Consider the following 25,369-nt stretch of genomic DNA (forward strand, 5'->3'; position numbering starts at 1 on the left):
CTCAGAAGTACAATTAAGTGTTCTGGAATACTCATACTTCTCAATGTTGTCCATAGCTTGTCATGATCCATACAATCGAAAGCCTTTGCATAGTCAATAAAGCATAGGTAAACATCTTTCTGATATTCTCTGCTTTCACTGCCAAGTTTGGCTGTTCAAACCCACCAGTCACTAGGAAACCCTGTATAAGGTCGCTATGAGTCAGAACCGACCCAACAGCACTTAACAACAATAACAGCCATCAGCATCAGAGCACTGCTTATACCAAAACTGATAGCCAAATGCCTCCCTTTTCTGGGAACTGAGACAGAGTCTTTCCCACAGTCAACTCACTCCTCATAGAACCATACCTCTTTCATAAAAATTATAGGAGCATGAACAGCCAGAATATAGACATTTCCCAACTTCCTTTGTTGCTGGGTGTAGCCATGTGACCAGCTTCCAGTCAATGGAAGGAAGTAGAAGCATTTCTTGCAACTTTTGAAAAGACTGGCCCCATTCCTGCCTGTCCTTTTCTGATGGCTGGGATGCAGATGTTGGGATACATCTAGCTTTCAAAGCAATGAGTGAAATGGGACCCATGTACATCACTGACACTATTGAGTATCACATGAGCCATAACCTTATAGAATAGAGAACATGGTAGCTCAGACTCATAGGCTGTGGGAAATCAGCTTCACTTGGCCACACACTGCTGCGTGGACACTCCAACCCCTGGCCTAGGAGTTCCCCAAGAGCTGGTCACCACCACCATCTTCAATCTCACCTCCTACCACACTTCCCTTGCCCACTGAACTTTCGTCAAGCATGTTCCCACCTCAGGGCCTTAGAACTTGCTGTCTCTGTGGCTGGTGAGCCCTTCTACCCTGACTATACCCAGCTAGACCTTTCCATGATTTAGGGGTAGCTTCAAATGTCACTTCCTCAGAGAAGCCTTTCTCTTCATGTCTTACTTGAACTTGAACAGTACTCTGCCTTAATTATGCTCCGTATTAGACACTCTGTAAGGAACCCCGGTGGCGCTGTGGGTTAGACGTCGGGTTGCTCACTGCAAGGTCACTGGTTCAAATCTGCCAATCCCTCTGCAGGAGAAAGATGAGTCTATCTGCTCCCGTAAAGTTGTACAATCTCAGACGTGCTAAGTGGTTGCTCTTAGTTGGAGTCAAATCATAGCAATGGGTTATATACTTCATGGCACTTTATATTATCTGAAATTATCTCCATCATTATTTGTTTATTTAATGTCATCTCTCGCCTATCCCCTGCACTAGACTATAAATTCCATGAAGGCAAGAGACTAGTCTATTTTTCACCACTATATTCATTCTGGCACACACAAGGTCTTTGATAAGCATTTGTTGAGTGGATCAATTCACTAGTTGACAATATCAAATACATACAGAGAAAAGGACAGAAACAGAATTGAGACAGACTTTAGATAAAACTAGGAGTCCTGGTGTAGTGTTGTAGGACAAGCACTGGTCTGCTAACCACAAGGTCTGTGGTTCAAACCCACCAGTTGCTTCTCGGAAACCCAAAAAAGGGCAACAAGAAGTGGAAACCAACCCAACGGGCCTAAAAATAGCAACAGCAGCAGTTTATAGAAGGTTGGATAGCTACAAAATAAACACGGACAGTCAAGATTTTAATATAACTATTTAGATGGCAATATGTGGATCAATGACATAAATCAATACCTAATTTTTACAAGCTGGAACAGCAGTGTTTAGTCACATAGCTCCTTAATTTTTGCAGAGACGGAGCACAAATTAAGACACGAAAAATATTATGAAGAAGTTATACGTCACATCCTATGGCTACAGTGCAATAAATAGAAAATTAATAAGTATTTAAGCAAAGCAGTAACAGTCTTCTGTGTGGTGCTGTGGGCTAATGAATGCATCAGACTGCAAAGTCGTTTGAGCTGCCAGGTCAATGGTTCAAGCTCACCAGCTGCTCCTTGGAAACCCTATACAGGGTCGCTATGGGTTGCAACTGACTCGACGACGTTTAACAACAACAAAGAAAGATACTAAAAATAATGAACACAGATTGTACAGGAAATGAAGGCTGCACCGATGAAAATCTGCAGCCCTGCGATAAAGCTAAGAGGAAAATTCATTTCTAAATGTTTTCATGCAGAAAAACGAAAGAACTAAATGAAATAACCATTTAACACAAGAGGTTAGTACGGCAATAACAAAAAGGAGAGGATGCAGGGGGAAGGAAATGAAGACAAGCTGAAAATACAAGACTAGAAAAGAGAGAACGAACCAAAGGACCGCAAATTAAACAGAAGAGTGGGTTCTCTTCAAAGATTAATAAAATAGACAACTGTCTCTCCTCCCAGATTAATGGAGAAAAGAAAAATTAGAATTGAGAAATGGTAAGATAATGCCAGCAAAGAAAATTTTAACCAATACTATTAAGAAATACTAATGCATTAAGTAATTTTGAAGGATGGATGATAGAAACTTTCAAAACAGGCTAAAGGATGATTCAAAGTGATTATCAAATAATTCTCTTAATAATAACACCATCCAGTTTTCTGAGCTAGTCCTCTCAAATTTAAAGTTTCAAAGAAACCCCCATACTGTATATAATTTAGTTTGTTATTAACGGATGTTAAGTGCCACGGAGTCAGTTCAGACTCAGAGCAAAGGGTTTCCAAGGAGTGGCTGATGCGTTTGAACCACCGACCTTACAGCTAGCAGTCCAATACTTAATCTACAGTGCCACACCAAGACTCTACAGATCATAGAAAAGAATAGAAAGTTAACATATTCATTTTATCATGCTTGTGGCACTGTAGGGTAAGCACTAGATCGTAAGATCGGTTTGAATCACAAGGTCGGCAGTTCAAACCCACCAGTCACTCCTCTGAAAACCTATAAGGGGTCGCTATGAATCAGAACCAACTTGATGGCACTTAACAACAACTATGGCACTTAACAAACTAACTATGCTTAAAAACCTAACAGAGACTCTGATACAAACCACCAGATCCACTGCCATCAATCCACTCAACATACACAGAGTTCCCAACAGTGGACTGAGAAGGTAACATAATGAAGGTGGCGCAGGGCTGGGCAATGGTCTGCTCTGCTATACCTGAGAGTCCCAGGAGTTGGAGCCAACTCAATTAAAACTAACAGCTACAATGGTGGCGGTGGTTCCGACTCTTAGCCACCCTGTGCAGGGTTTCCGAGGCTGTAAATCTTTACAGGAGCAAAAAGCCTCATCTTTCTCCCGCGGAGCAGCTGGTAGTTTCGAACTGCTGACCTTGAGGTAAGCAGCCTAACTCATAACCACCACGCTGCCAGAGCTCTGTAACAGTTACGGTAGCCATCAATTAATGATGTTTTGAAAGAACAAAACCTACTGGTAAATGGTGTCCTGGTGTGGTGCTGTAGAATAAGAATTGGACTGCTAACTCCAAGGTCAGAAGTTCAAACCCACTAGCCAATCCTTGAAAACCCTCTACAGGGTCACTCTGAGGCAGAACCCCGAGGACAAGGCACGTAACAACAACTGGTAAATGAGAATGAAATGCTAATACCCTAATAACACATCTCACCCTTATAGTTGATTGCTATTGTTAGTTGATTGTTGTTGTTAAGTGCCGTTGAGTCAGTCCTGGACCCATATGACCGTGTATAGGGTTACCAAGGAGCAGCTGGTGAATTTGAACCACCGACCTTGCAGTTCAAACTGACTCTGCATTCCAGCGCATTAACCCACAGCACCGCACTTCATTACTCATAAGGAAATGCCAGTCAGTAGAAATGGAACTATGGTGCATGCTGCAGAAAGGGGGAAACAAGCCCACTGTTACTTCAGGACAAAGTCATTGCAAACACAAAGAATCGAAAACCTGAGCAATCTCTGTGCACTAACGAGGGAATATGGAACAGTGGCGAGATGAAAGTAAAAATCTCGGAGGCTAAGTTTTACTACACTGGTAGACAGTGGCTGGAAAACCACAATGAAAAATTAAACTCCTACCCATAACAGCAAAACTCAGATACGTGGCAGTGTGGCTGCAGCCAGTGACTTGTGAGAAAAGGCCAGGAGGTGGTGAGCAGGGACCCAGGACAGGTGTGAAGAGAACCTGGTCACTAGCCCCTGCCTGCCTCTCTGTGTCCAGGGATCTGTGTGTGACTCTGTCATAGGACATCAAGATGACCAGAGCCATAGTCACATGACAGATGTTATTAATTGAATTGTGTTCTGCTCCACGCCCCTCAAATATGTGTCAGCTTAGCTGGGTCATGATTCTAACTCAGTCTACTGTGATTCCCATCCATTTCGTGATGTGATTTAATTACCTGTGTGTGGTAAACCTCTACGATCCAGTGAGGCTGGATGCAAATATACAAGATGAGGTTGTACCGTGAGTCAATCACTCTTGACATATGTTGCTGTTAAGAGCCGTTGAGTCGGTTCCAACTCATAGTGACCCTGTATAGGGTTTCTGAGGAATAGCTAGTATGAACCATTGACCTTGCAGTTAGCAGTCCAGTGCTTATCCTACAACACCACACCAGGATATGTTGTTGTTATTAAGTGCTGTTGAGTTGGTGTTGACTCATAGCAACCCTGTATAGGTTTCCAAAGAGTGGCTGGTGAGCCTGAACCGCTGACCTTGCAGTTCACACTGACTTTGCAGTTCAGTGCATTAACCCACAGAACTCCACACCAGGGTATAAAAGAGGTTAAATAATGAAGCAGAAATAGAGCTGCGAGCAAACTGTGTCCTTTGGACGTTGGGCTGAGACGTTTTTAGACCCAGGGGGAGATAGCGCCAAGGCACATGGAGATCTCCAAGAAACACCAGGCCCATAGAAGCTAAAAGGAGACAAGGACCTTCTTCCTCCCAGAGCAGACAGAGAGAGAAATCTTTCCCTTGGAGCTGGAGGCCTAAATTTGGACTTCTAGCCTCCCAAACCGTGAGAGGATAAATTTCTGTTTGTTACAGCCACCCCGTTCTCCAGGGACCGGTCCCTCCTGATAACACATCCAAAGTATCAAAGATGAAGTCTGGCCATCTTGGCTTCTAAGGAGCACTGTGGCTGTATTTCTTCCAATACAGATTTGTTTGTTCTTCTGGAGGTCTGTGGTACTTTTAATAGTCTACAGCGTACCGGTTTTATATACCCTGTGTGATAGAAACCTAAGGGCAATTAAATGGAATTTTAAAAATAACCTTATTACTATTTAACCAGCTACTTTTGAGTCAGTTCTCATCCATGGAGATCCATGTGTATCAGAGTAGAGCTGTGTTCCATAGGGTTTTCAATGGCTGATTCTTCTGAAATTGATCACCAAATGTATAAAAATTGAGATGTACAAAATCAGAAAAACAAGATTAAAACTAGAAGTTAATCTGTGAGAACCTTCTCTAACCATCAGTCACATAATTTTGTAAAGGAAATCCTATTCTTATCAATGCCTGGTCAAACTGAAGGGCTTTCCAGCCAGGTGGTAGTTGTTGTTGTTGTTGTTATGTGCTGTGGAGTCAGTTCTGACTCATAGTGACCCTGTATAGGGATTCTGAAGCTGTCAATCTTTACGGGAGCAGAAAGCTTCATCTTTCTCTCAGGGATCAGCTGGTAGATTCAAACTGTTGACCTTGCATTTAGCAGCCCAGCTCATAACCCACTATGCTACCCGGGCTCCTTTTCACCAACCAGAAAGAGACGCCATAATGCAACATATATAATTAAAGGCACACTCTACATCATCCTAGTGGCACTGTGGACTAAGCACTGGACTGTGCCCCGTGAGATCAGCAGCTGTTCCACGGGAGAAAGAGGAGAACTGCTCCGGTGAAGATTGCCACTACTGTGGATTTGCAGTGATTCAGACTCACAGTGACCCTGGAATACAGAACTCTGACAATCTGCTTTCTCCCAAGGTGCCTTTGGGTAGACTTGACCCTCCAGCCTTTTATCAGCTGAGCACCTCTGCCAAGATTCTCACTGGTTATAAGCATTAAGCCAGTAGAGCTGAACTGTCCTGATAATGTGGCCAGTGATGTCCCCCTGGGAGTCTTGGTGACACAGTGACTAAGTGCTTGCTTACTAACCAGCAGGCAGGTAGTTCAAACCCACCAACAGCTCCTTGGGGGAAAGATAAGGCATTCTCCCTTCCACAGAGAAGAGAGCGTTGGCCGTCCTGTGAGGCAGTTTTCCCCTACAGGTTCACTATGAGGTGGAATGAACTCAACAGGGGGGAATTTTGATTTGTTTGTTCTGATGTTTCCTCTTCATAGCTAGTCAGTTGTCCAGCCACTGAGCCAAGAACCAGTCCAGAAACTATTTAGATGAGCTTTAAAATATCCCTGTCATTAGGCGCCATTGAGTCCATTCCAAATCATAATGACTCCATGTGTGTTAGTCATCTAGCGCTGCTACAACAGAAATATCACAAGGGGGTGCCTTTAACAAACAGACATCTATTCTTTCACAGTTTAGAATGCTGAAAGTCCAAATTCAGAGTGCCGACTCTAGGGGAAGGCTTTCTCTTTGTCAATTCTGGAGAAACGCTCTTGTCTCCTTTCAACATCTGTAGGCCCAGCATTCCTTGGAGATCTCCATGCATCTTGGCATCGGTTTTCCCCTGGATCCAGGAACATCACAGTGTAGGGACCAGGTCCAAAGTCTCCACTCCCACCTCTTAGGTCTTGGTGGTATGGTGGTAGATCCCTCTTTCTGCTCACTTCTCTCTACTTATATATCTCAAAAGAGATTAACTCAAGATCCAACCTAATCCTACAGATGGTATCTGGTCATTACCATCTTAGAAGTGAGGCTTTACAGCACATAGGATCATTACAGCAGATCAGGGCTCATCAGATCGGGAGCAGGGGGGAGTGATTACACTGTATTGTACCAGAAAAATGTCCACCTATGCAAAGGCTTTTGACTGTGTGGATCATGACAAGCTATGGACAACACTGCAAAAAAATGGGTATTCCAGAACACTTAATTGTGCTCATGAGGAACCTGTACATAAACCAAGAGGTAGTCATTCTAACAGAACAAGGGAACAATGAATACTTTAAAATCATGAAAGCTGTGTGTCACAGTTGTATTCTTTCACCATACGCATTCAATCTGTATGCTGAGCAAATACTCCGATAAACTGGATAACATGAAGAAGAACATGACATCAGAATTAGAGGAAGACTCATTAACAACCTACAGTATGCAGATGATACAACCTTGGTCACTGAAAGCAAAGAGGGCTTAAGATGATTACTGATGAAGATCAAAGAACACAGCCTTTGGTAGGGGTTGTACCTCAATGTAAAGAAAACAAAATCCTTACCACTGGACCAATAAATAACATCATGATAGATGGAATACTGAAGTTGTCAAACACTTCATTTTGCTCAATCAACAATCAAGACTCACGTAAGCAGCAGTCAAGACATTAAACGATGTATTGCATTAGGCAAATCTGTTGCACAAGACCTCTTTAATATGTTCAAGCATAAAGATGTCACTTTGAGGACTAAGGTGTGCCTGACCCAAGCCATGGTATTTTCAATAGCCTCATATTCATGTGAAAGTTGGACAGTGAATAAGGAAGACCATAGAAGAATTTGAGTTATGGTGTTGGAGAGTATTAAAAGTTTCACGAACTGCCAAAAAAACAAACAAATCTGTGTTGGAAGAAATACAGCCAGAATGTTCCTTGGAAGCCAGAATGGCCAGACTTTGTCTCTCATGGTGGTAGTTGTGGTATGTTTCTGGAGTCGGTTCCAACTCATAGCAACTCTGCATAGGGTTTCCAAGGCTGTACATCTTTACAGGAGCAGAAAGCCTCATCTTTCTCCCATGGAACCACTGCTAGTTTCAAACTACTGACCTTGAAGTTAGCACCCTGACTTGTAACCACTATGCTACCAGAGTTCCTTATCTCTCATACTTCACACATATTACTGGGGGTGGGGGGACCAGTTCCTGGAGAAGGACATCATGCTTGGTAAAGGGGAAGGTCAGTGAAAAAGAGGAAGACCCTAGATGAGATGGACTGACACAGTGGCAACAACAACCAACTCACAAGTGTAACAACAATTGTGAGATGGCACAGGACTGGGCAGTGTTTCATTCTGCTGTGCACAGGGGTTGCTATAAGTCAGAACCAACTCGACGGCACGTAACAATAATGACAACTGCTGAATCACTGAGAGTTCAGACCCAGCCAAGTTGACATAAAACCTCAACTATCACATCAGGTGTGAAAGTTAACTTAACTATCACAACAGAAGGGAACACTGTCTGGTTCTGTACCACCAGAATGAAAACAACAATCAGTTTACTTCATTAGCCAATTAATTGATTGATCATTAAAAATTAAGCCTTCATCAGGTTTTCTGTGTTTCTTTTTTCTGATTCTAAAATTGATGCAGACATCCTTCTAATGGGTGAGTTTTCAGAATACTCATTGGATGTTAAGGTGGCTAGACACTGACAGTACCATGGGCCCCCAGAAGAACAAGCAACTGTGCTGGAAGGAGTATGTTCAGTACGCTCCTTAGAAGTGAGAAAGTAAGACTTTACCTCACGTACTTTGCATATGTTATCAGATGGGACCAGCCACTGGAGAAGGCCATCATGCTGGTAGAATAAAGGGTCATCACAAAAGAAGACCCTCAATGAGATAGATTACCATGGTGGCTGCATCAATGGGTTCAAACCTAATTGTGAAGACGATGTAAGACAGGGTAACGTGTTGTTCTGCTGTGGATCGGGTCCCTATGAGTTGGAACCAACTCGATAGCACCTAACAACAACCACAAATGGCCACACAGGCCTCTGGCCTTGTGTGGCCTCCATGGTGGCTGTGGGTGGGGGGACTTACCTAAGTCCCTTTCCTCTTGACAGTTGGTGGCTGCAGGTAATTTGTGTTTGTGCTTTTTCTCTCTCCAATCAACTTCCTGGGACTCTTGGTGTGGTTCTGTAAGATCAGCACTAGATTGCTACCTGCCAGGTTGGCCACTCAAACATACCAAACTGTTCCTTGGAAACCCTATTCAAAGTTGCTATGAGTCGGGAGTGACTCAATGGCACTTACCAACACATCAACTTCTTCCTGTGGTGGTGTAGGAAAAGTACTGGACTGCTAACCACAAGGTTAGTCATTCAAACCCACCAACTGCCCCTCAAAACACAATACATGGTACACTATGAGTCAGAACAATTCAATGGCACTGAATAACATCAATTACATGCTCTGTGCATCATAACATGGGATGATAAAGATATGTAGGAGAAACTCTATAATAAATACTAAAAGCCTTTTGATATTAAAATAATTAATTTACATGATCATTTTATTAATTGAAAACTTCATGGAATATTAATACAATAGACCATTATCTTAAATGTAACATTTCAGAACATACAAATAAAGAAAAAAAGAAAAACCTTCCCATTTATTCCAATCCATAATAACAAGGGCTGTCAGAGATGGTACATGTTCTCTATTTATTTTACCTGTATGAATATGTTGTTGTTTGTTATTCTTGTCAGGTGCCATCAAATTGGTACCGACTCATAGCGACATCACGCACAGCAGAACGAAACACTGCCCGATCCTGGGCCAACCTCACTACTGTTGCCACACTTGAGTTCATCGATGCTGCCACTTGGCCAATCCATCTCATTGGGGGTCTTCCTCTTTTTCTCTGACCCTCCACCTCACCAAACATGATATCCTCCTCCAGCTACTGGTCCCTCCTGACAATATGTCTGAAGTATGAGAGACAAAGTTTGGCCATCTTGGCCTCTAAGGAGTGCTCTGGCTGCACTTCTTTCAAAACAGATCAATTGGTTCTTTTGGCAGCCCATGGCACTTTCAGTATTCTCCTCCAACACCATAACTCAAAAGCATCAATTCTTCTCCGGTCTTCCTTATTCACTCTCCAGCTTTCACATGCATATGAGCTTATTAAAAATACCATGCCTTGGGTCTAGCACACCTTAGTTCTCAAGCTGACATCTTTGCTCTTCAACACTTTAAAAAGGTTTTGTGCAGCAGATTTGCCTAATGCAATACGTCGTTTGATTTCCTGACTGCTGCTTCCGTGAGTGTTGATAGTTGATCCAAGAAGAATGAAGTCCTTGACAACTTCAATCTTTTCTCCCGTGATAAGAATGTTGTTTATTGGTCCAGTGGTGAGGATTTTTGTTTTCTTTACAACATTGAGATGTAATCCATACCGAAGGCTGTGCTCTTTGATCTTCATCATTCAATATTTTAAGTCCTCTTCACTTTCAGCAAGCAAAGTTGTATCATTTGCGTATCGCAGGTTGTTAATGAATCTTCCTCCAATCCTGATGCCACGTTTTTCTTCATAGAACCCAGCTTCTCAGATTATTTGCTCAGCATACAGGTTGAATAAGTATGGTGAAAGAATACAACCCTGCCACACACCTTTCTTAATTTTAAACCATTCAATGTTCCCATGCTCTGTTCGAACAACTGCCTCTTGGTCCAGGTACAGATTACTCATGAGTACAATTAAGTGTTCTGGGATATAGCTGTATGAATATAGATGGATATATAATAAATGTAGACCAACAATGTAATCACACTATAAATTCAATCTCTAGCTTGGTTTTCCCAGTGACTGTAAATTGAAGATATTATTTTTAATGACTGTACAAGATTTCATCTTTGCTGCGTTTTTCTACACCTCTGATTAATTTCATATGATTGAGCCCTAGAATTAGAATTATTTCTAATTGTAGGGTTTAGGAATTTTTTAAAAACTGCTGATGATTATCAGTCAAGATTTTTCACAGAAGTCGTACCATTTACATTTCTCCCAGTAGGTATAAGCTTGCCCGTTTTAGCTCACTCTTGACAGCATTATGATTGTGTTTTATTTTTTCAATTTGATAGGAGGAAAATGACGTCACTGATGACTGCAATTTACATTTCTTCCATTACCGGGGAGGTTGAATGTTTTAATATATTCACTCAAGTTTTTCTGTCAATTGTCTGCCGTTCTTGATCTCTAGTGTCATGTGAAGAATCTTTCAAATTGCTGTGGAAATGCTGTTCATATATTATCCTATCATGCCATATTTTTTCCAGTATGATTTCAGCATCTTCTTTTAATCCATGTTGTTGTTAAGTGCCGTCATGTCCATTCTGACTCACAGCCATCCTGTACAGGGTTTCCGAGGAGCAGCTTGTGGGTTTGAATCGCTGGCCTTGTTGTTCGAAGTCCAGTGCTGATCCTACAGCGCCAAAACAGCAGTTTGTAAACATTTTTAATTTGAAACTAGTTTTTAATGTAAGATTATTATGTTGTTTTAACGCTTATATAAAGGTAGTTTCCTGCCTTGAAATTAGTTACATATGTGATTTCTCCACCTTTTAAAAAATATATACAAAGCAAAAACCATGTGGGCTTCATGTCTGAGTTCCTCTGGGCCTAGAGTTGCTCTTTCTCTCCACGTCGCGGATTTTCCAGGTAGCGAGCTCATGCTCCACTCATGCTCTACCTTCTGGATTCCTATGAAGCGGAGGTCAGGCATGGCTCCGCCCTCCTACCTTCTTTACCAGACTCTGGCACCAGCCATCCCTCCCACAGCACTCTCAGCTTCACCTCTGGGTTTGATAATCCACGACAATGGTCACACAGAAGTCCTAACAATACTCATGATTATGGGGTTTCTTAGTGAACAGGGTGCCAGTCTCCAATCAGGAAAACCTCTTCTCTGCCATACTGCAAGGCACATCTCACTCTTGTCTTCGGCTTCTCAGCTATGTGATCCCTTGGCCTCTGCCCTGCTCGGGTAAATGTTACAAAGCTCTTTTAGTCCATCTGTGAATGCCCAAAGGGCACATTCTGCAAGCCAGTTTCCTGCCCATAAGCACTCAGCTTTCCTCAGTCCTTGGGCCTAGAGCTTGGTGCTGCTGTATCTCTCCATGCCACTTCCTGTGCCTTTGCTGCTTTTCCCAGTAGGGATCTCATACTCCACTCACACGCTTCCTTCTTGATGGTCCTGGGATCATCTGTTCCTGTTTCTGAGATGACACCCTTTAAAGCTAGCTGGAGGACAAAACTAACCAATCCCAGACTTGAGAGTCCTGTACACCTTTTTTGCATGGTCTCACCCAACTACTTGAGGTCCTAGTGTGGTGCTGTAGGCTAATGCATCAGACGCAAAGGCATTTGAACTGTGAGGTTGGTGGTTCAAGCTCACCAGCTGCTCCTTGGAAACCCTATATGGGGTGCCTATGGGTAGGAATCAACTCGACGGCACTTAACAACAACAACAACAACCAACTACTTGGTAGGAATTAAGAAGACGTTGGCTAGAAAAGCCATATCAAGCAACTTCAAGGTACCACATACACCCCTCCTCACTTAGAAACTATTTGGCTTAAGCGCTTACAAAAATCAGTAAAAATCTATCTATTTGCACATTAACAACAAATAGTAATGTGCAAAATTACAATAATGAACATGAGAACATCACTGGCTGTGACGGTTAAGGTTGTGTTCAACATAGCTGAGCTATGATTCTCAGTGGCTTGGCAGTTACGTAATGATGTAATTTGGCAGATACATAATGATGTAATTTGGCAGTTATGTAATGATGCAATTTGGCAGTTATACAATGATGTAATCATTCTCCTTTTTGTGATCGTATGTGGTCATCTTCCATTTCTGCATAACATGGATTTTCACTTAATGACCTAGTCTTTGAAATCTAACCATGTTGATATGTGAGGAGTAGGTGTAGTGTTATATAAATAACAGACAAATTGCATCTAAGAATACGGATGAATAAAAGAAAACCCAAAATGACCGGACCTGAATGTCAAGGTTAGAATCAGACCCAAGAAACCAGGGCTTGCTAAAATCCTGTTACTCTGTGGTTCGCAAACTTGAGCGAGCATCAGCCTTACCTGGAGGGCTAAACTACAAGCCTCCATCTCCTTAGTTTCTGGTTCAGCAGGTGTGGGACAGAACCTGACAATCTGCATTTGTAACAATCTACCAAGTGATACTGCTGTTCCTAATGCAGGGATCACACTGTGAGTACCACTACCTGGGTGGTTTGCTTGCAGAAAGTTTTCAGTGTTTATCAGGTATGCTGAAAAGCTGGAGGCTCCAGTCTACCCAGAGGTGCCCTGAAAGAGAAGCCTGGTGATCTGCTTCAGAAAAATCAGCTACTTTGGAGCACAGTTCTACTCTGACACACCTGGGGGCATGGTGAGTCAGAGTCAACACTGATTGGCTGTAAGTAGAGTCTTCCATGTTTCAAGCCTTATGCTTAGTAAACCACTTTGGGGATTCAAGTGCTCACCATCAGTCTAACAAGTCTTTGACGGGCATCTCTGCTGAAAGCTGTCTAAATTCCATTTGATAGCTAAGAGCGGCAGAGCAGCCGCAGTTTTGAGTCCAAAACTCAGATAGAGTGGCACACTGACAAAATATTGGGAGTGGGGGGCGGGGAATACTGTCGGAGCCAGATTTAATATGAGGAGAGGTTCAGCCACTGGAATGAAAGTTAACCTTGAAATAAAATAACGCAGAGGTGCGCTTCTGTGCCTCACGCGAGACCTCTTGTGAGACCTCATGCCTCCCAACTGCCCTGAATGACTCCGATGCCTTCAGTTTCTCTTGCAGGGGCAGGCACTCTTCAGATTTACACCCAAAGAAACAGTTCGGCCAGTTTTGCTGTGTATACTTCTGCCAAAAACATAATTTAAAAATCCCTATTTTAAAACTGTTGATATTGAATAGATAGTGGACTAAGTCGATTTTCCATTTTCTTTCCTAATTTATTTTTCTTCTGATTATAAAAATAGTGCAAACCCACTGTTGAGAATTTAGAAAATACAGAAAGCTATGATCACTCCCAGGAATCCTGGTGTGGTGCTGTCGGATAAGCACTGACTGCTAACCTAAAGGTCGGCAGTTCAAACCCACCAACTGCTCTTTGGAAACCCTATACAGGGTCACTATGAATCAGAAGCAACTTGATGACACTTAATAACAACAACAATGATCACTGTCAACTGTCAATAGATGCCCTATTTCCAGTTCTTTAGAAACACGCTCATTTGAATCATTTGAATCATAACCTTTACATAGTGTTGCTTTCCCATGCCAACAGTGTGAAACGTCAAGTGAATCAGGATTTTTTAGCCAAACTCCTAACCCATTTTATGGCCCTGGAGCCCACGTAGAAAAGGCCCCAGGTCCCTGCAAACAAGCAGAAGTCTGGGCCCTGGGCTCAGGATATTTGTCCCATTCTCTGATCCAAAGTCTAGTCCCTCCCTGCTTCCCTGTACCTCTAGGCCTGAGCTGAAACAGAAATGGCAAGCCAGGAGAGACGGGAGATGAGAGCCAGGATCTCCCACGACCCTGGTCTGCCAACTCACTGCAGAGTTTTGTCCTGTGCTCTGGCTCGTTGTGTTAGACTACGGTGGCTGGTGCACACTGTGATGCTGGGAGCTGTTGCCATGGGTACTTCCGATGCCAGCAGGGCCACCTAGGTAGTTCCTAGACTAAGAAAATCAGGTCTGGTGATCTTCCAAAATCAGCCAGTGAAAACTCCATGGATCACAACAAAATATTGGCCAGTACAGTACTGGAGTAGCGTAGTGGGTTACACGTTGGGCTGCTAATCGAAAGGCCAGCAGTTCGAATCTACCAGCTGTTCATGGGAGAAAAAATGAGGCATTCTGATTCCCAGCCTCAGAAACCCTATAGAGGGTGACTAGGAGTTGGAAGCGACTTTAAAGTACGCAGCAGCAGCCCACAGGCCAGAGTCTTTAAAACGCGCAGCGGCTGCAACAATAGACTAGAACATACCAGTGACTGTAAAGATGACCATGCTTTGTTCTACTGTCCACAGTGCCACTAGGAGTCAGAGCCTACTCCATGACAACTAGCAACAACGAACAGGTCACAGAGAAGAAAACAAGGGAGGCTGCTGAGGTGGGCTCAGTGAAACACTGAGAGACAGCAGCAGGTTCTCCGCCCTGCCACTTGGGGCATCAACTGTAGCACAGACTCCAGATCTTAGATAAAGTGGGGTTCATTAGTGGGTAGCACAACCGAATGGTGGAAAAACAACTTTGAGGACCACAGTTCGCAGCAGGTCCAATAACACTAAGCATGAAATCTATCCCCCAATCCTGACTCCCAGCCCGCCTCACTACCATCCACACACACCAATCCAAGGGCTGACTTCAAACACAATATCACATTTCTCCCCCAAATCGATGACTGCAGTAAGAGCAAACACACAGGACCCTGGTGAAGGAAGGCTGAGAGGACAATGAATAATCCTTCAAGGCCACCCTGTCATGAGGAAACACAGGCAGCTCTGCGGAGATCTCCACTGGGCGGGAACCTAAATCCTCCATCACCTGACCAGTCACATGAGTGAACCACTTTGGCAGTACACTTGACTCAAGTCGTGGTCTTTTAAGTGGCCTCAGGTGAATGTGAAAGCTGGACAATGGAAAGGGAAGACCAAAGAAGAACTTGCACATTGGATATGTAGCATCAGTAAGGAATATTGAATATACTGTGGTTGGTTGGTTGGTTGGTTATGTGCTGTGGGGTTGGGTCCGACTCATAGCGACCCCACGTAGGGTTTCTGAGGCTATAAATCTTTATGGGAGCAGAAAGCCTCATCTTTCTCCCATGGAACAGTTGGTAGTTTCGAACTACTGACCTTGAGGTTGGCGGCCAACCACTATACTACCAGAGCTCCTTGCAGATTGGCATGAACAAACTGAAATGAACAAATCATTCTTTAAAAAAACAAAACAATGTTCTTAGAAACAAGGATGATGAGACTTCATCTTGCTTATGTATCATCAGAAGAGACCAATTTCTAGGGTAAAGGATCGGTACAAATGAAGAATAGCCTCCATGAGATGAATGGATACAGTAGCTGTAACCCTGGTTACAACCAAGCGATGAGCATGGTGACATGGCGCAGGACTGGGCAATGCTTCCTTTTGTTTAATGTGAGGCCACCGTGAGTTGGAACCCAGTTGACGATGGCAACTAATACCATCAGACAATGGTCTCCTTTCCCTATCTCATGTGATCAAGTTGGACAAGAGGAGGGTTTTGGGAAGACATAAAGTGTGAGCACAATAGCATGTCTGAAATATGCTCTAAGAGAAAGTTACTATATTGTAAGAGACACAGCTCCTTAGAAATCTCCTTCTGTAGAGCCTGGAAGGCATGGGACCTTCTTTAAAGTCACAGACCAAGTATCAGCAGCTCCTCCCTCAGGAGGGATGCTTAGAGCTTGGAAGGTCTTGTAACATTCTTCCAGGTGAAAGTGGGACCCTGTAGGCAGAGCCAAAGGGAAGGAAGAATTTAGGGGAACAGGAGTCCTGGTGTGGTTCTATAGGATAAGCACTAGAGAGCAAGTCAGTTTGAACTGTGAGCTCGGTGGTTCAACTTTACCAGCGTTCACTGGAAACCCTATCCAGGGTCACTGTGAGTCAAAACCGACCCAATGGCACTGAACAACTTAACTTAAGGTAAGCATGAAGAAGGAAGACCAAGGAGAAAAGCAATCCCAACTACCCTTCCAGAGTGGATCGCCATGAGCTGAAGGAGGACCAGCTGGAATACAAGGTTTCTCCATCTTTCCCACTCTGTGTCTGTCTTTTATTTCAGCCAGGGGACTCTACCTGCCCATCATTTCAAGTGCTGGGGACATAGCTGTGGGCTTGCATGAACCCTAAAATATTCTATCACAGACTCACAAAGATCCTCTTCTACGGAAAGTCAGGATGACATGAACTTAATTTGAGGAGACAGTGCTTCCCTGATTGGCATCAGCAGATGGACTTCAGACAGTCATGAGGAAAAGGTGGCCCATCTCACTGTTCCCGCCTCTGTTGTCCCCCATGACCTTGCCCTTGACTCTGCTCTTCATTCATGCAAACTCTCTCAGGGAGTTTATGATGGCTAAGACGCTCTGCCCCCCTACTTGCTCAGGTGCATCCTGAATCTTGGGTTCTACCATAGCTCTCCATCAGGTTCCAACTCTGATGCCCAATGTGTATAGGCGTACTTCCCTCTCTTGGGCTGGCCCTCACCTCACCCTTGTTCTTGTTGTTGTTGTTAAGTGCCGTTGAGTTGTTCCAGGCCCATAGCGACCTTGTATAGGATTTCCAAGAAGCCGCTGGTGAGCTTGAACCACTGACCTTGCAGTTCAAACCGACTTTACAGTCCAGTGCATTAGTCCACAGTGCCAGACCAGGACTCCAATTTACCCTTAGCATACCGAATTTAGAAGTCAACACCCCAAAGATTGGTCTGTTTCCCTCTCTTTGTAATTCCCTACTAGATTTTACAAGATAGAAATAATAACACAACTGAGAGGCGTTGAGGATACAGTCTTAGACAGAAGGGTTCTGCCCCATACGCAACACTACTGATAGGATCCAGACACATGATCAACTTCCTGTCAATATCAATAATGACTCTTCTCTTTGCTCAGCCTCTGAATGTGTCTCTCTTTACATGGTGTCTTAGTTGTGACCAGTGGCTTTCCTGCACTGGTTGAACCACCATCCCTTGTCAAAATCTCAACCTTTCCATCTCTACTCACCTGAGCTCTCACCTGTATTTCAAAATCCAAGACAAATGCACCCACTCTCAAGCTTCACATGTCACCTCATCAACGCATGTCTTTCTCTTTGTTTCAAATCCTATTTGTTTTTTTGTTTTGCTATGGCTGAATGTTTTACATGTGTAACAAGTCACTTAATTTAACCTGACAACTTATTTGACTCACATTTTTAAAATAATGATTGTAAATACATCTCCTAATCTCCACAACCAGGAAATAGTCGTCCCTTGTATGGAAAATCAATTTGCTCTGTTACACTTCCACTAAACGTTAAAAAAGAAGAAACAGAAATAGTCATTGTATTTTAAGATTGGTAAACTATTATGAATAAAACGTATTTAGTAGCACTTTAGTATCTAGATCTTCGGAATTTTGTAAGAGTTGTTACACAACAGAAATAGGGACACAATTGACAAGCACTGAATGGAAATTTCTGGATAAAACCAGTCTGTCCTAATAAATGCAAGGCTATTGACAGAGTCCAAACACATGAACAACTATGCCATCTTCTCAACAAGGATTTCGCAGAACCAGAGCTCAAGATAAAACTGGCTTAGATTTTACCAAAGTACCTTTGCCATGTGTCCCTGGGGGAACAAGCTTTTATGAATTAAAAGTGGAAGAATTCAAAATGAAAAAAGGTTCTGATAGAAGGACCAAGTAAAGAGAGATTTTATTCCTCCAAAACTTAGGTGAGTATAGTTTTGACTCTTTGTTCAGAGGCCCCGGCGTGTACTTCAGTGTTGATGTCCAAGCCATGGAGAGTTACCGGCTCCAGCCCAGAAGAGATACTGAGTCAGACATTAGTCCCAGACTTATGTCTGCAGTTCAACGTAAACTTGAAAAGAATTTTGCCTTACCTGCCAGAATATACTATCGATTGTGTTCCCAAGAAAACCATCGCGCCCTTCTGAAGACACCAGCTTGGGGCCAAGAATGGTCATGAACTCATCGAAATCCACCTGGCCATCCCCTGCAAAGAGAAGATAAAAAATGTGAGTTGACGAGCAGTTGAACTTGAACTTGACCACTGTCCTCAATACAGGAAGCATCTCCATGCTTTTCTCCTTGGCATGAGTCTTCAATAAATGCAGAGCTGGTAACATTACTGAAAAGTATGCAACAAGCTTAGAAAACCCAAAGTACCATAAGAAACTGGCAACTACCAACACATCCAATGACACATACTCCTAAACAACAGCCAGTATTTCTATCTAAATGGTCAAGCAGCAAGTTTCACTTAACCTGCTCCCCTACCTGTGCCTCCCTCTGCCCATTTGTACCTGTTAGAAATCACAGATTGATCTCTACCTCATCTTTAATTTTTGTCACCTATGCTTCGTCTCTCATACTTTGGACACATTGTCCGGAGAGAACAGTCGCTGGAGAAGGATGTCATGCTGGGTAAGGTGGAGGGTCAGAGAAAAAGAGGAAGACCCCCAACAAGATGGATCAGCTAGGCGGCATCATTGATGGCGTAAAGTGTGGCGGCGGTAGTGAGGATGGCCCAGGATCGGACATTGTTTTTCGTTCTGCTGTACATGGGGTCGCTATGAGTCGGTACCGACTTGATGGCACCTGACAACAACAACAACGCATAACTCAGTTCTCAAGACTTGACCTTGTAAGTACCTGTGGTTGGCACATCTTTCTCATTGTCCCCACTGCTAGTGCCCTTTCTAGCGAATATGATGCCAAAACACTCTAAAGAATTAATGAGCTGCTAACCACAACGGCAGCAGTTTGAATCCACCAGTTGCTCCTAGGGAGGAAGAGGAGGCTTTCTGCTCCCATAAAGATTTAAGCTTTGAAAACCATACTGAGGGTCACAGTGAGTCGGAATCAACTCTATGACAGTGAATGACTTTCTACTCAGGCTCCCCTGATGCCCTCCTATTCTCACCTCCAATCTGCCTTCCATACTGTTCCCAGAATTGACGTCCTCCAAAAGGAATTGAGTCAGGTTTTCAAACCTTCAAAGGCACATAATCTCTGACACCTCAGTATCACAACTCAAGTTCCCCTACAAGAGGGCATCAAAAATTTATGAGAAAATAGAATATAAAGATAATGGAAGGTTTTGACCAACTTTTGAAGCCCCCACACACAGCCGGAACATTCCTTAGAAGCAAGGATGACAAGACTTTGTCCCACTTATTTTAGGACATGTTATCAGAAAGGATCACTCCCTGGAGATGGACATCATGCTTGGTAGAGGGGCAGTGAAAAAGAGGAAGACCCTCAATGAGATGGACTGACACAGTGGCTGCAATGAGAAGTTGAAATAAAACAATTGTGAGGATGGCACAGAACTGGGTAGTGTCTCATTCTGTTGACATTGGGTTGCTATGACTTGTACCCTCAAGCGACTCAACAGCACCTAAGAATAACAACAACAGATCTTTAAGACATTCTCCCAGCCTAAATGAATCAGAGATGGGCATTATGCACCCTTGTTGTTATTGTTAGATGCCATTGAGTTGGTTCTGACTCATAGGGACCCTATGCACACTAGAACAAAACATATGCCAACCTTACCATTGTCGTTCTGTTTAACCCCAATGCTGCTGTCACTGTGTCAGTCCATCTCATTGAGGGTCTTTCTCTTTTTTGCTGACCCTCTGCTTTATCAAGCATGGTGTCCTTCTCTGGGGCCTGATCCCTCCTGCCAACATTTCCAAAGACCAAGTGACACAGTCTCACCATCCTGGCTTCTAAGGAGCATCCTGGCTACACTTCTTCCCAGACAGATTTGGCTTTTCTTCTGGAATTCCATGGTACTTTCAATACCTTTCGCCAACACCATAATTCAAATGCATCAATCCTTCTATGGTCTTTCTTATTCGTTGTCCAAGTTTTACATGCATATGAGGCGACTGAAAATACCATGACTTGGATCATGCACACCTTAGTCCTTAAACTGACATCTTTGCTCTTGAACACTGTAAAAAGGTCTTGTGCAGTAGGCTTGCCTAATGTAATTCACCCTTTGATTTCCTGACTGCTGCTTCTATGAGTGTTGACGGTTCAAAAAAGTATCTCCAGCAAGCACTCACCAGTTATTATTTTAGACCAACCATCCATCCCAGGTGTCTCTACACAAGAGTTTACCAAAGAACAGGCTCGTACAGGGATGCAATCCACTGCATAGAATGTGCATTCAATCGAGTGCAATCCACTGCACAGAACTCTAAAAGATCAAGAGGATGCCATCATGAAGGCTTCAATAATTCCCAACAGGTAGCTGGGAGACAGTCCTCAATTTAGATAGAAACTTCCCATAGGACAAAGTGGCATGCCAGTCAGTGGGGAAGGGAAGACGGGGTCACCTCATGGAGTGGGTCAATCAGTAGACTGCTGAGAGGAAATCAATTTCTCGCTCACCATTCAACAAGACACAGAGCTCCCAAATTTTACCCTGACTGATAATCATAAGTGTGTCAATCCAAGAAGCAATGCATCAGTATCCTGCCTTTCAAGATATCAAATCATTCTACTCAATGCTGGTGGAAATGGGGCAGATAGGCTGTCTGATGTATTCACAGTAAGAAGAGAACTCATTGCATGGGCCTGGTTATTGATGGGCAGTATTTATCAAGATGCCTTACAACTCTGGTTCCTTTTAGCCTAATGGCTTCATGCTTCCGGATGACAAAGCAAGGAAATGATTCTAAATGCAGACAGAAATGTTTGCCTAAAGATTATTGTTGTTAGTCAGCTTGGTCTCATGCTAACCCCATGGACAGTAGAAGGAGGCATTGCCTGGTCGTGCACCAGCGTCACAATCATTGGTACCCAACTGGCTGCAAACACTGTGCATTTCAAGTGCCTTCCAAGCGAGGGGCGTGTCTTCCAGCATTGTATGGTGACAATTGTCTGTTGTGATCTGTAAGGTCTTCAACCCCCAGTCTGTCTTAGTCTGGGCTGTCCTCTGGAACCTGTGTACCATGGGTGACCCTGCTAAGATTTGAAATATCAGTGGCATAGTTTTTGATATCCCAGCAACTCGAAAACCACCAAAATTCAACAAGCGGACACCAAACGGACAGATAAGTGGTGGGTGCCTAAAGATAGTCATGAAGTATTTGTCAAAGTTAAACACAGAGGGCTGGGAAAGCAGGAAAGGGCCCAGTCATTCGGACATTCCACACCTCCAAGATCTAGCTCCGTGTGGCTCTAAGTCTCAGACAGATAGATTTCCATCCCCTCCGCTAGTCTTATGGGGGGCTGGATGGCCATAGAAGTCTCAGTTTAGAAGAGAGTTCTTATCTCCACTGTGGGTTAATGTGCCAGACAGCAAAGTTTGAACTGCAAGGTCGGTGGTTCAAGCTCACCAGCTGCTCCTTGGAAACCCTATACAGAGTCGCTATGGGTTGGAATCAACTGGATGGCACTTAACAACAACAACCTCTTCCAATGGGGAGAAAACTAAGTCTCATGGGATGAAGAAATCAAAGAGTACAATGGTTTGTGGTTATTGTTATCACTGTTTTGGGGTGCTGTTGAGCCGATTTTCAATTCATACCGACTGCATGTGGCAGAGTGGAACTGCCCCATGGGGTTGTCAAGGTGGTGGTCTTTATGGCAGCAGAGCTGCAGTCATTTCTCCTGCAGATCCATTGGATGGGATTGAATGATGGTCAACTATCAAGTTAGCAGCCTGCCAGGGCTTCCTGAAATATTCTTAGGGTCACAGATACAGAGCCTATGGTGATGGTGGTGGTTAGCGACACTGTACAGGTTTTCCGAGGCTATAAATCTTTACGGGAGCAGAAAGCCTCATCTTTCTCCCATGGAACAGCTGGTAGTTTCGAACTGCTGACAAAGCCTATGAAGGATATTAAATGTTCATGAAGAGATGGCTGGGAACCAGAGGGAATATATCTTAAAACCTGGTTGTTGTTGTTGGTAAGTGACACCGAGCCGGTTCCAACCTATAGCGACCCTGAACTGGGTTTCCAAGGCTGTAACTCTTTGCGGGAGCAGAAAGCCTCATCTTTCTTCTGTGGAGCAGCTGGTAGTTTCGAACTGCTGACCTTGCGGTTCACAGCCCAATTCATAATCACTACGCTCCCAGAGCTCCTTAAAATGCTCCTGCTGGTAGGGAGGTGATATAAATGAAGGAAGAAGAAGGGACAAAGAAGAGGAGGGGACAGAGGAGGAAGAAGACTGAGAAAGACTGGAATAAAAGCTTTTCCAGGCACTTGGTCTCTGGTCCACCTGGTTCTGGAATGCTGGTCTCTTCACAACAGGCTGCTTCCCGACTACCTGTTACCACAGTGGGGTCTAAAAGCTCTGAAGTGGTACAAGGGCACGGGTCAGGTTCTACAAAGGCCTCATGTGGCTTCAGTTGTATGTCCACCAGGAAGTACAACCCCAGATCCTGATCATGGTGCTCTGACACTGTTCTCTCTCAACCCAAAGATTCAAAGGGCTTGGGTGGCTCTTGTTGTTGTTGTTGTGAAGTGCCATCGAGTCGGTTCTGACCCATAGCGACCCTATATGGGGTTTCTGAGGAGCAGCTGGTAAGCTTGAACTGCCAACCCTGCAGTTCAAACGGCTTTGCAGGTGGCTCTTAGGATGCTGCAAAACACGTGGCTTACCGCAGCCAGGAGAACAGTGTGGTCATTGAAGCATCGACTTTACAGGGAGACCACCCACCCAGGGTGATGGGTACTGCAGCAGTGTGGAAGGGGGACTTTCAGGGGTCCACATGGAAGGCTGCTCAAAGTCAGTGGCACCTAAGGGGAGCTCACACACAGTGACTTGGCTAAGGACTCCAGCCAGATGCTTAGGAAATACAACCTGGCTTCAGGGATACAACAGCTTATTTCTAAGACCTTGGCCACAGGAAGACTGCAGGTTAAAGGAAGACTGATTCTGTGGGCAGCAGCAACTCTGACCAAGGGGTGCGTGTGACAAGTCAGATACTTCCTGCTCTTTGAATGGGAGGTCTATTTCATAGGAAGGAGAGCAAACAGTTAAGCATTCAGATGCTAACCAAAATGTTGGCAGTTCAATTCCCTGTTCAGGTGCCTTGAAAGAAAGACCTGGAAATCTAGATCTCAATAATCAACCAGTGAAAACCCTGTGCAACATGGAGTCACAAACAATGCATGGTAATCAGTTTTCTGTTTAGTTTTTCATTTAAGAAAGAACATTTAGGATGCCAGACTTTTTTTTTTTTTTTTTATTGTTTTCCCCTCCCCTTTTTTTTAATCAGTGAGTGAAGTCAGATTCAGGCCCAGCATTGGAGGAATGACTACAGTCAGCTCCTACCAACTCTCTCTGGCTCTCTCAGATTTCCCATCCCTGATTCTTGAGTATGGGTGTTAAAACCCAAACTATGCCATTAAGTCGATTCTGATTCATAGCGACACTACAGAACAGAGTAGAACTGCTCCATAGGGTTTCCAAGGCAGTGTGGCGCTGTAGGATAAGCACTGGACTGCTAACCACAAGGTTGACAGTTCAAACCCACCAACCGCTCCTTCGAAACCCTATACAGGGTCGTTAAGAGTTAGAATTGACTCAACAGCATGTAACACAACAACAATCTTTACTGAAGCAGACAGTCTCATCGTTCTCCTGAGGAGCTGCTGGTGGGTTTGAACCGCAGACCTTGAGGTTAACAGCCAGAGCTTAACACACTGAGCCACCAGGGGTCATTATGTGTGTACATGTTTTCTGCACCCCTCAGTAAATGAAGACCAGGTTTCTAACACACATTCCCATGGCAGTCCTACAAGCAATACAGATTTCCTATTCAGGATGAGGCTAAGGAAAAGACCTAGTTAGCAGATACTGGTCTAGGAGACAGATAGGACTGGGACAATCCCTCAAAGTTGCTCCTAGGATTCCAGAACAAACAGAGCCCAAGAAAGGAGATTATTACATAAAACTCTGCAAGGAAGCCTGGCAATCTGCCTCCAAAAACCAGCCAGTGAAAGAAAGCCCCTGAGACCGCAAGAGTCCAGTCTGCAACTGATTATGGGATGGCAAAGGACTGGGCAGCGTTTTGTATCCTTGTTCAGAGCTCACCAGGAGTTGGGGGCTGACGCCACTGAAACTGACCACATATAAAGGGGCTGAGCTGAGGACTTCTACATGTATCAGAAAATCCAAACCCAGCCCACTGATACAGAGTCATTTCCAACTCACAGAGACCCGATAGGACAGAGTAGAACTGTTTCCTTGGGATTCTGAGACTAAATGTTTACGGGAGCAGACAGCCTCTTCTTTCTCTCAAAGAGCAGCTGGTGGGTTTGAACTGCCAGACTTGTGGTCAGCAGTCTGATGCCTAATCCTCAGCTCTACCAGGGTTGAATTCCACCCCAGCATGGTGTGATAGTCCTCCCTCTGCATGTTTTAGAGATGATGAAACGAGGCAAGAAGAAGTTAAGAGCAAATCCGTCAAAGGTGCTTCGCTGCTGTTGTTATGAGCCATCAAGCTGGTTCTAACTCATAGCAACCCTGTGTAGGGTCTCCAAGGAGCAGCTGGTGGTTTTGTTCTGGGGATCTTTCAGTGAGCAGTCCAGCACTGATCCTACAGTGCCACATGGCTAGTACAGAGCAAAGCAGGGACTGCATCCACATATCCAACTCTAAACCCTGATATTAACCTCTCCTCTGCATCAGAGACAGCAGCATCAAGTCCTGATATTAACCTCTCCCCTGCATCAGAGACCACAGCATCAAGTCCTGATATTAACCTCTCC

At 44.0% G+C, this 25,369-nt stretch overlaps 1 protein-coding gene across 2 annotated transcripts in view; it reads right to left on the reverse strand.

The window, feature by feature from the left end:
• Window positions 1–25,369, reverse strand: part of CALN1 (calneuron 1) — a 634,386-nt gene that overhangs the window by 172,710 nt on the left and 436,307 nt on the right. For both annotated transcript variants that reach the window (XM_006859718.1, XM_006859717.1), the window contains exon 4: window positions 18,512–18,624. In XM_006859718.1, the coding sequence (XP_006859780.1) occupies window positions 18,512–18,624 (113 nt within the window). The remainder of the gene's footprint in view (window positions 1–18,511; window positions 18,625–25,369) is intronic.

This window comes from Chrysochloris asiatica, unplaced genomic scaffold (genome assembly GCF_000296735.1).
Source record: "Chrysochloris asiatica unplaced genomic scaffold, ChrAsi1.0 scaffold00034, whole genome shotgun sequence".
In the NCBI taxonomy this organism is placed as follows: Eukaryota; Metazoa; Chordata; class Mammalia; order Afrosoricida; family Chrysochloridae; genus Chrysochloris; species Chrysochloris asiatica.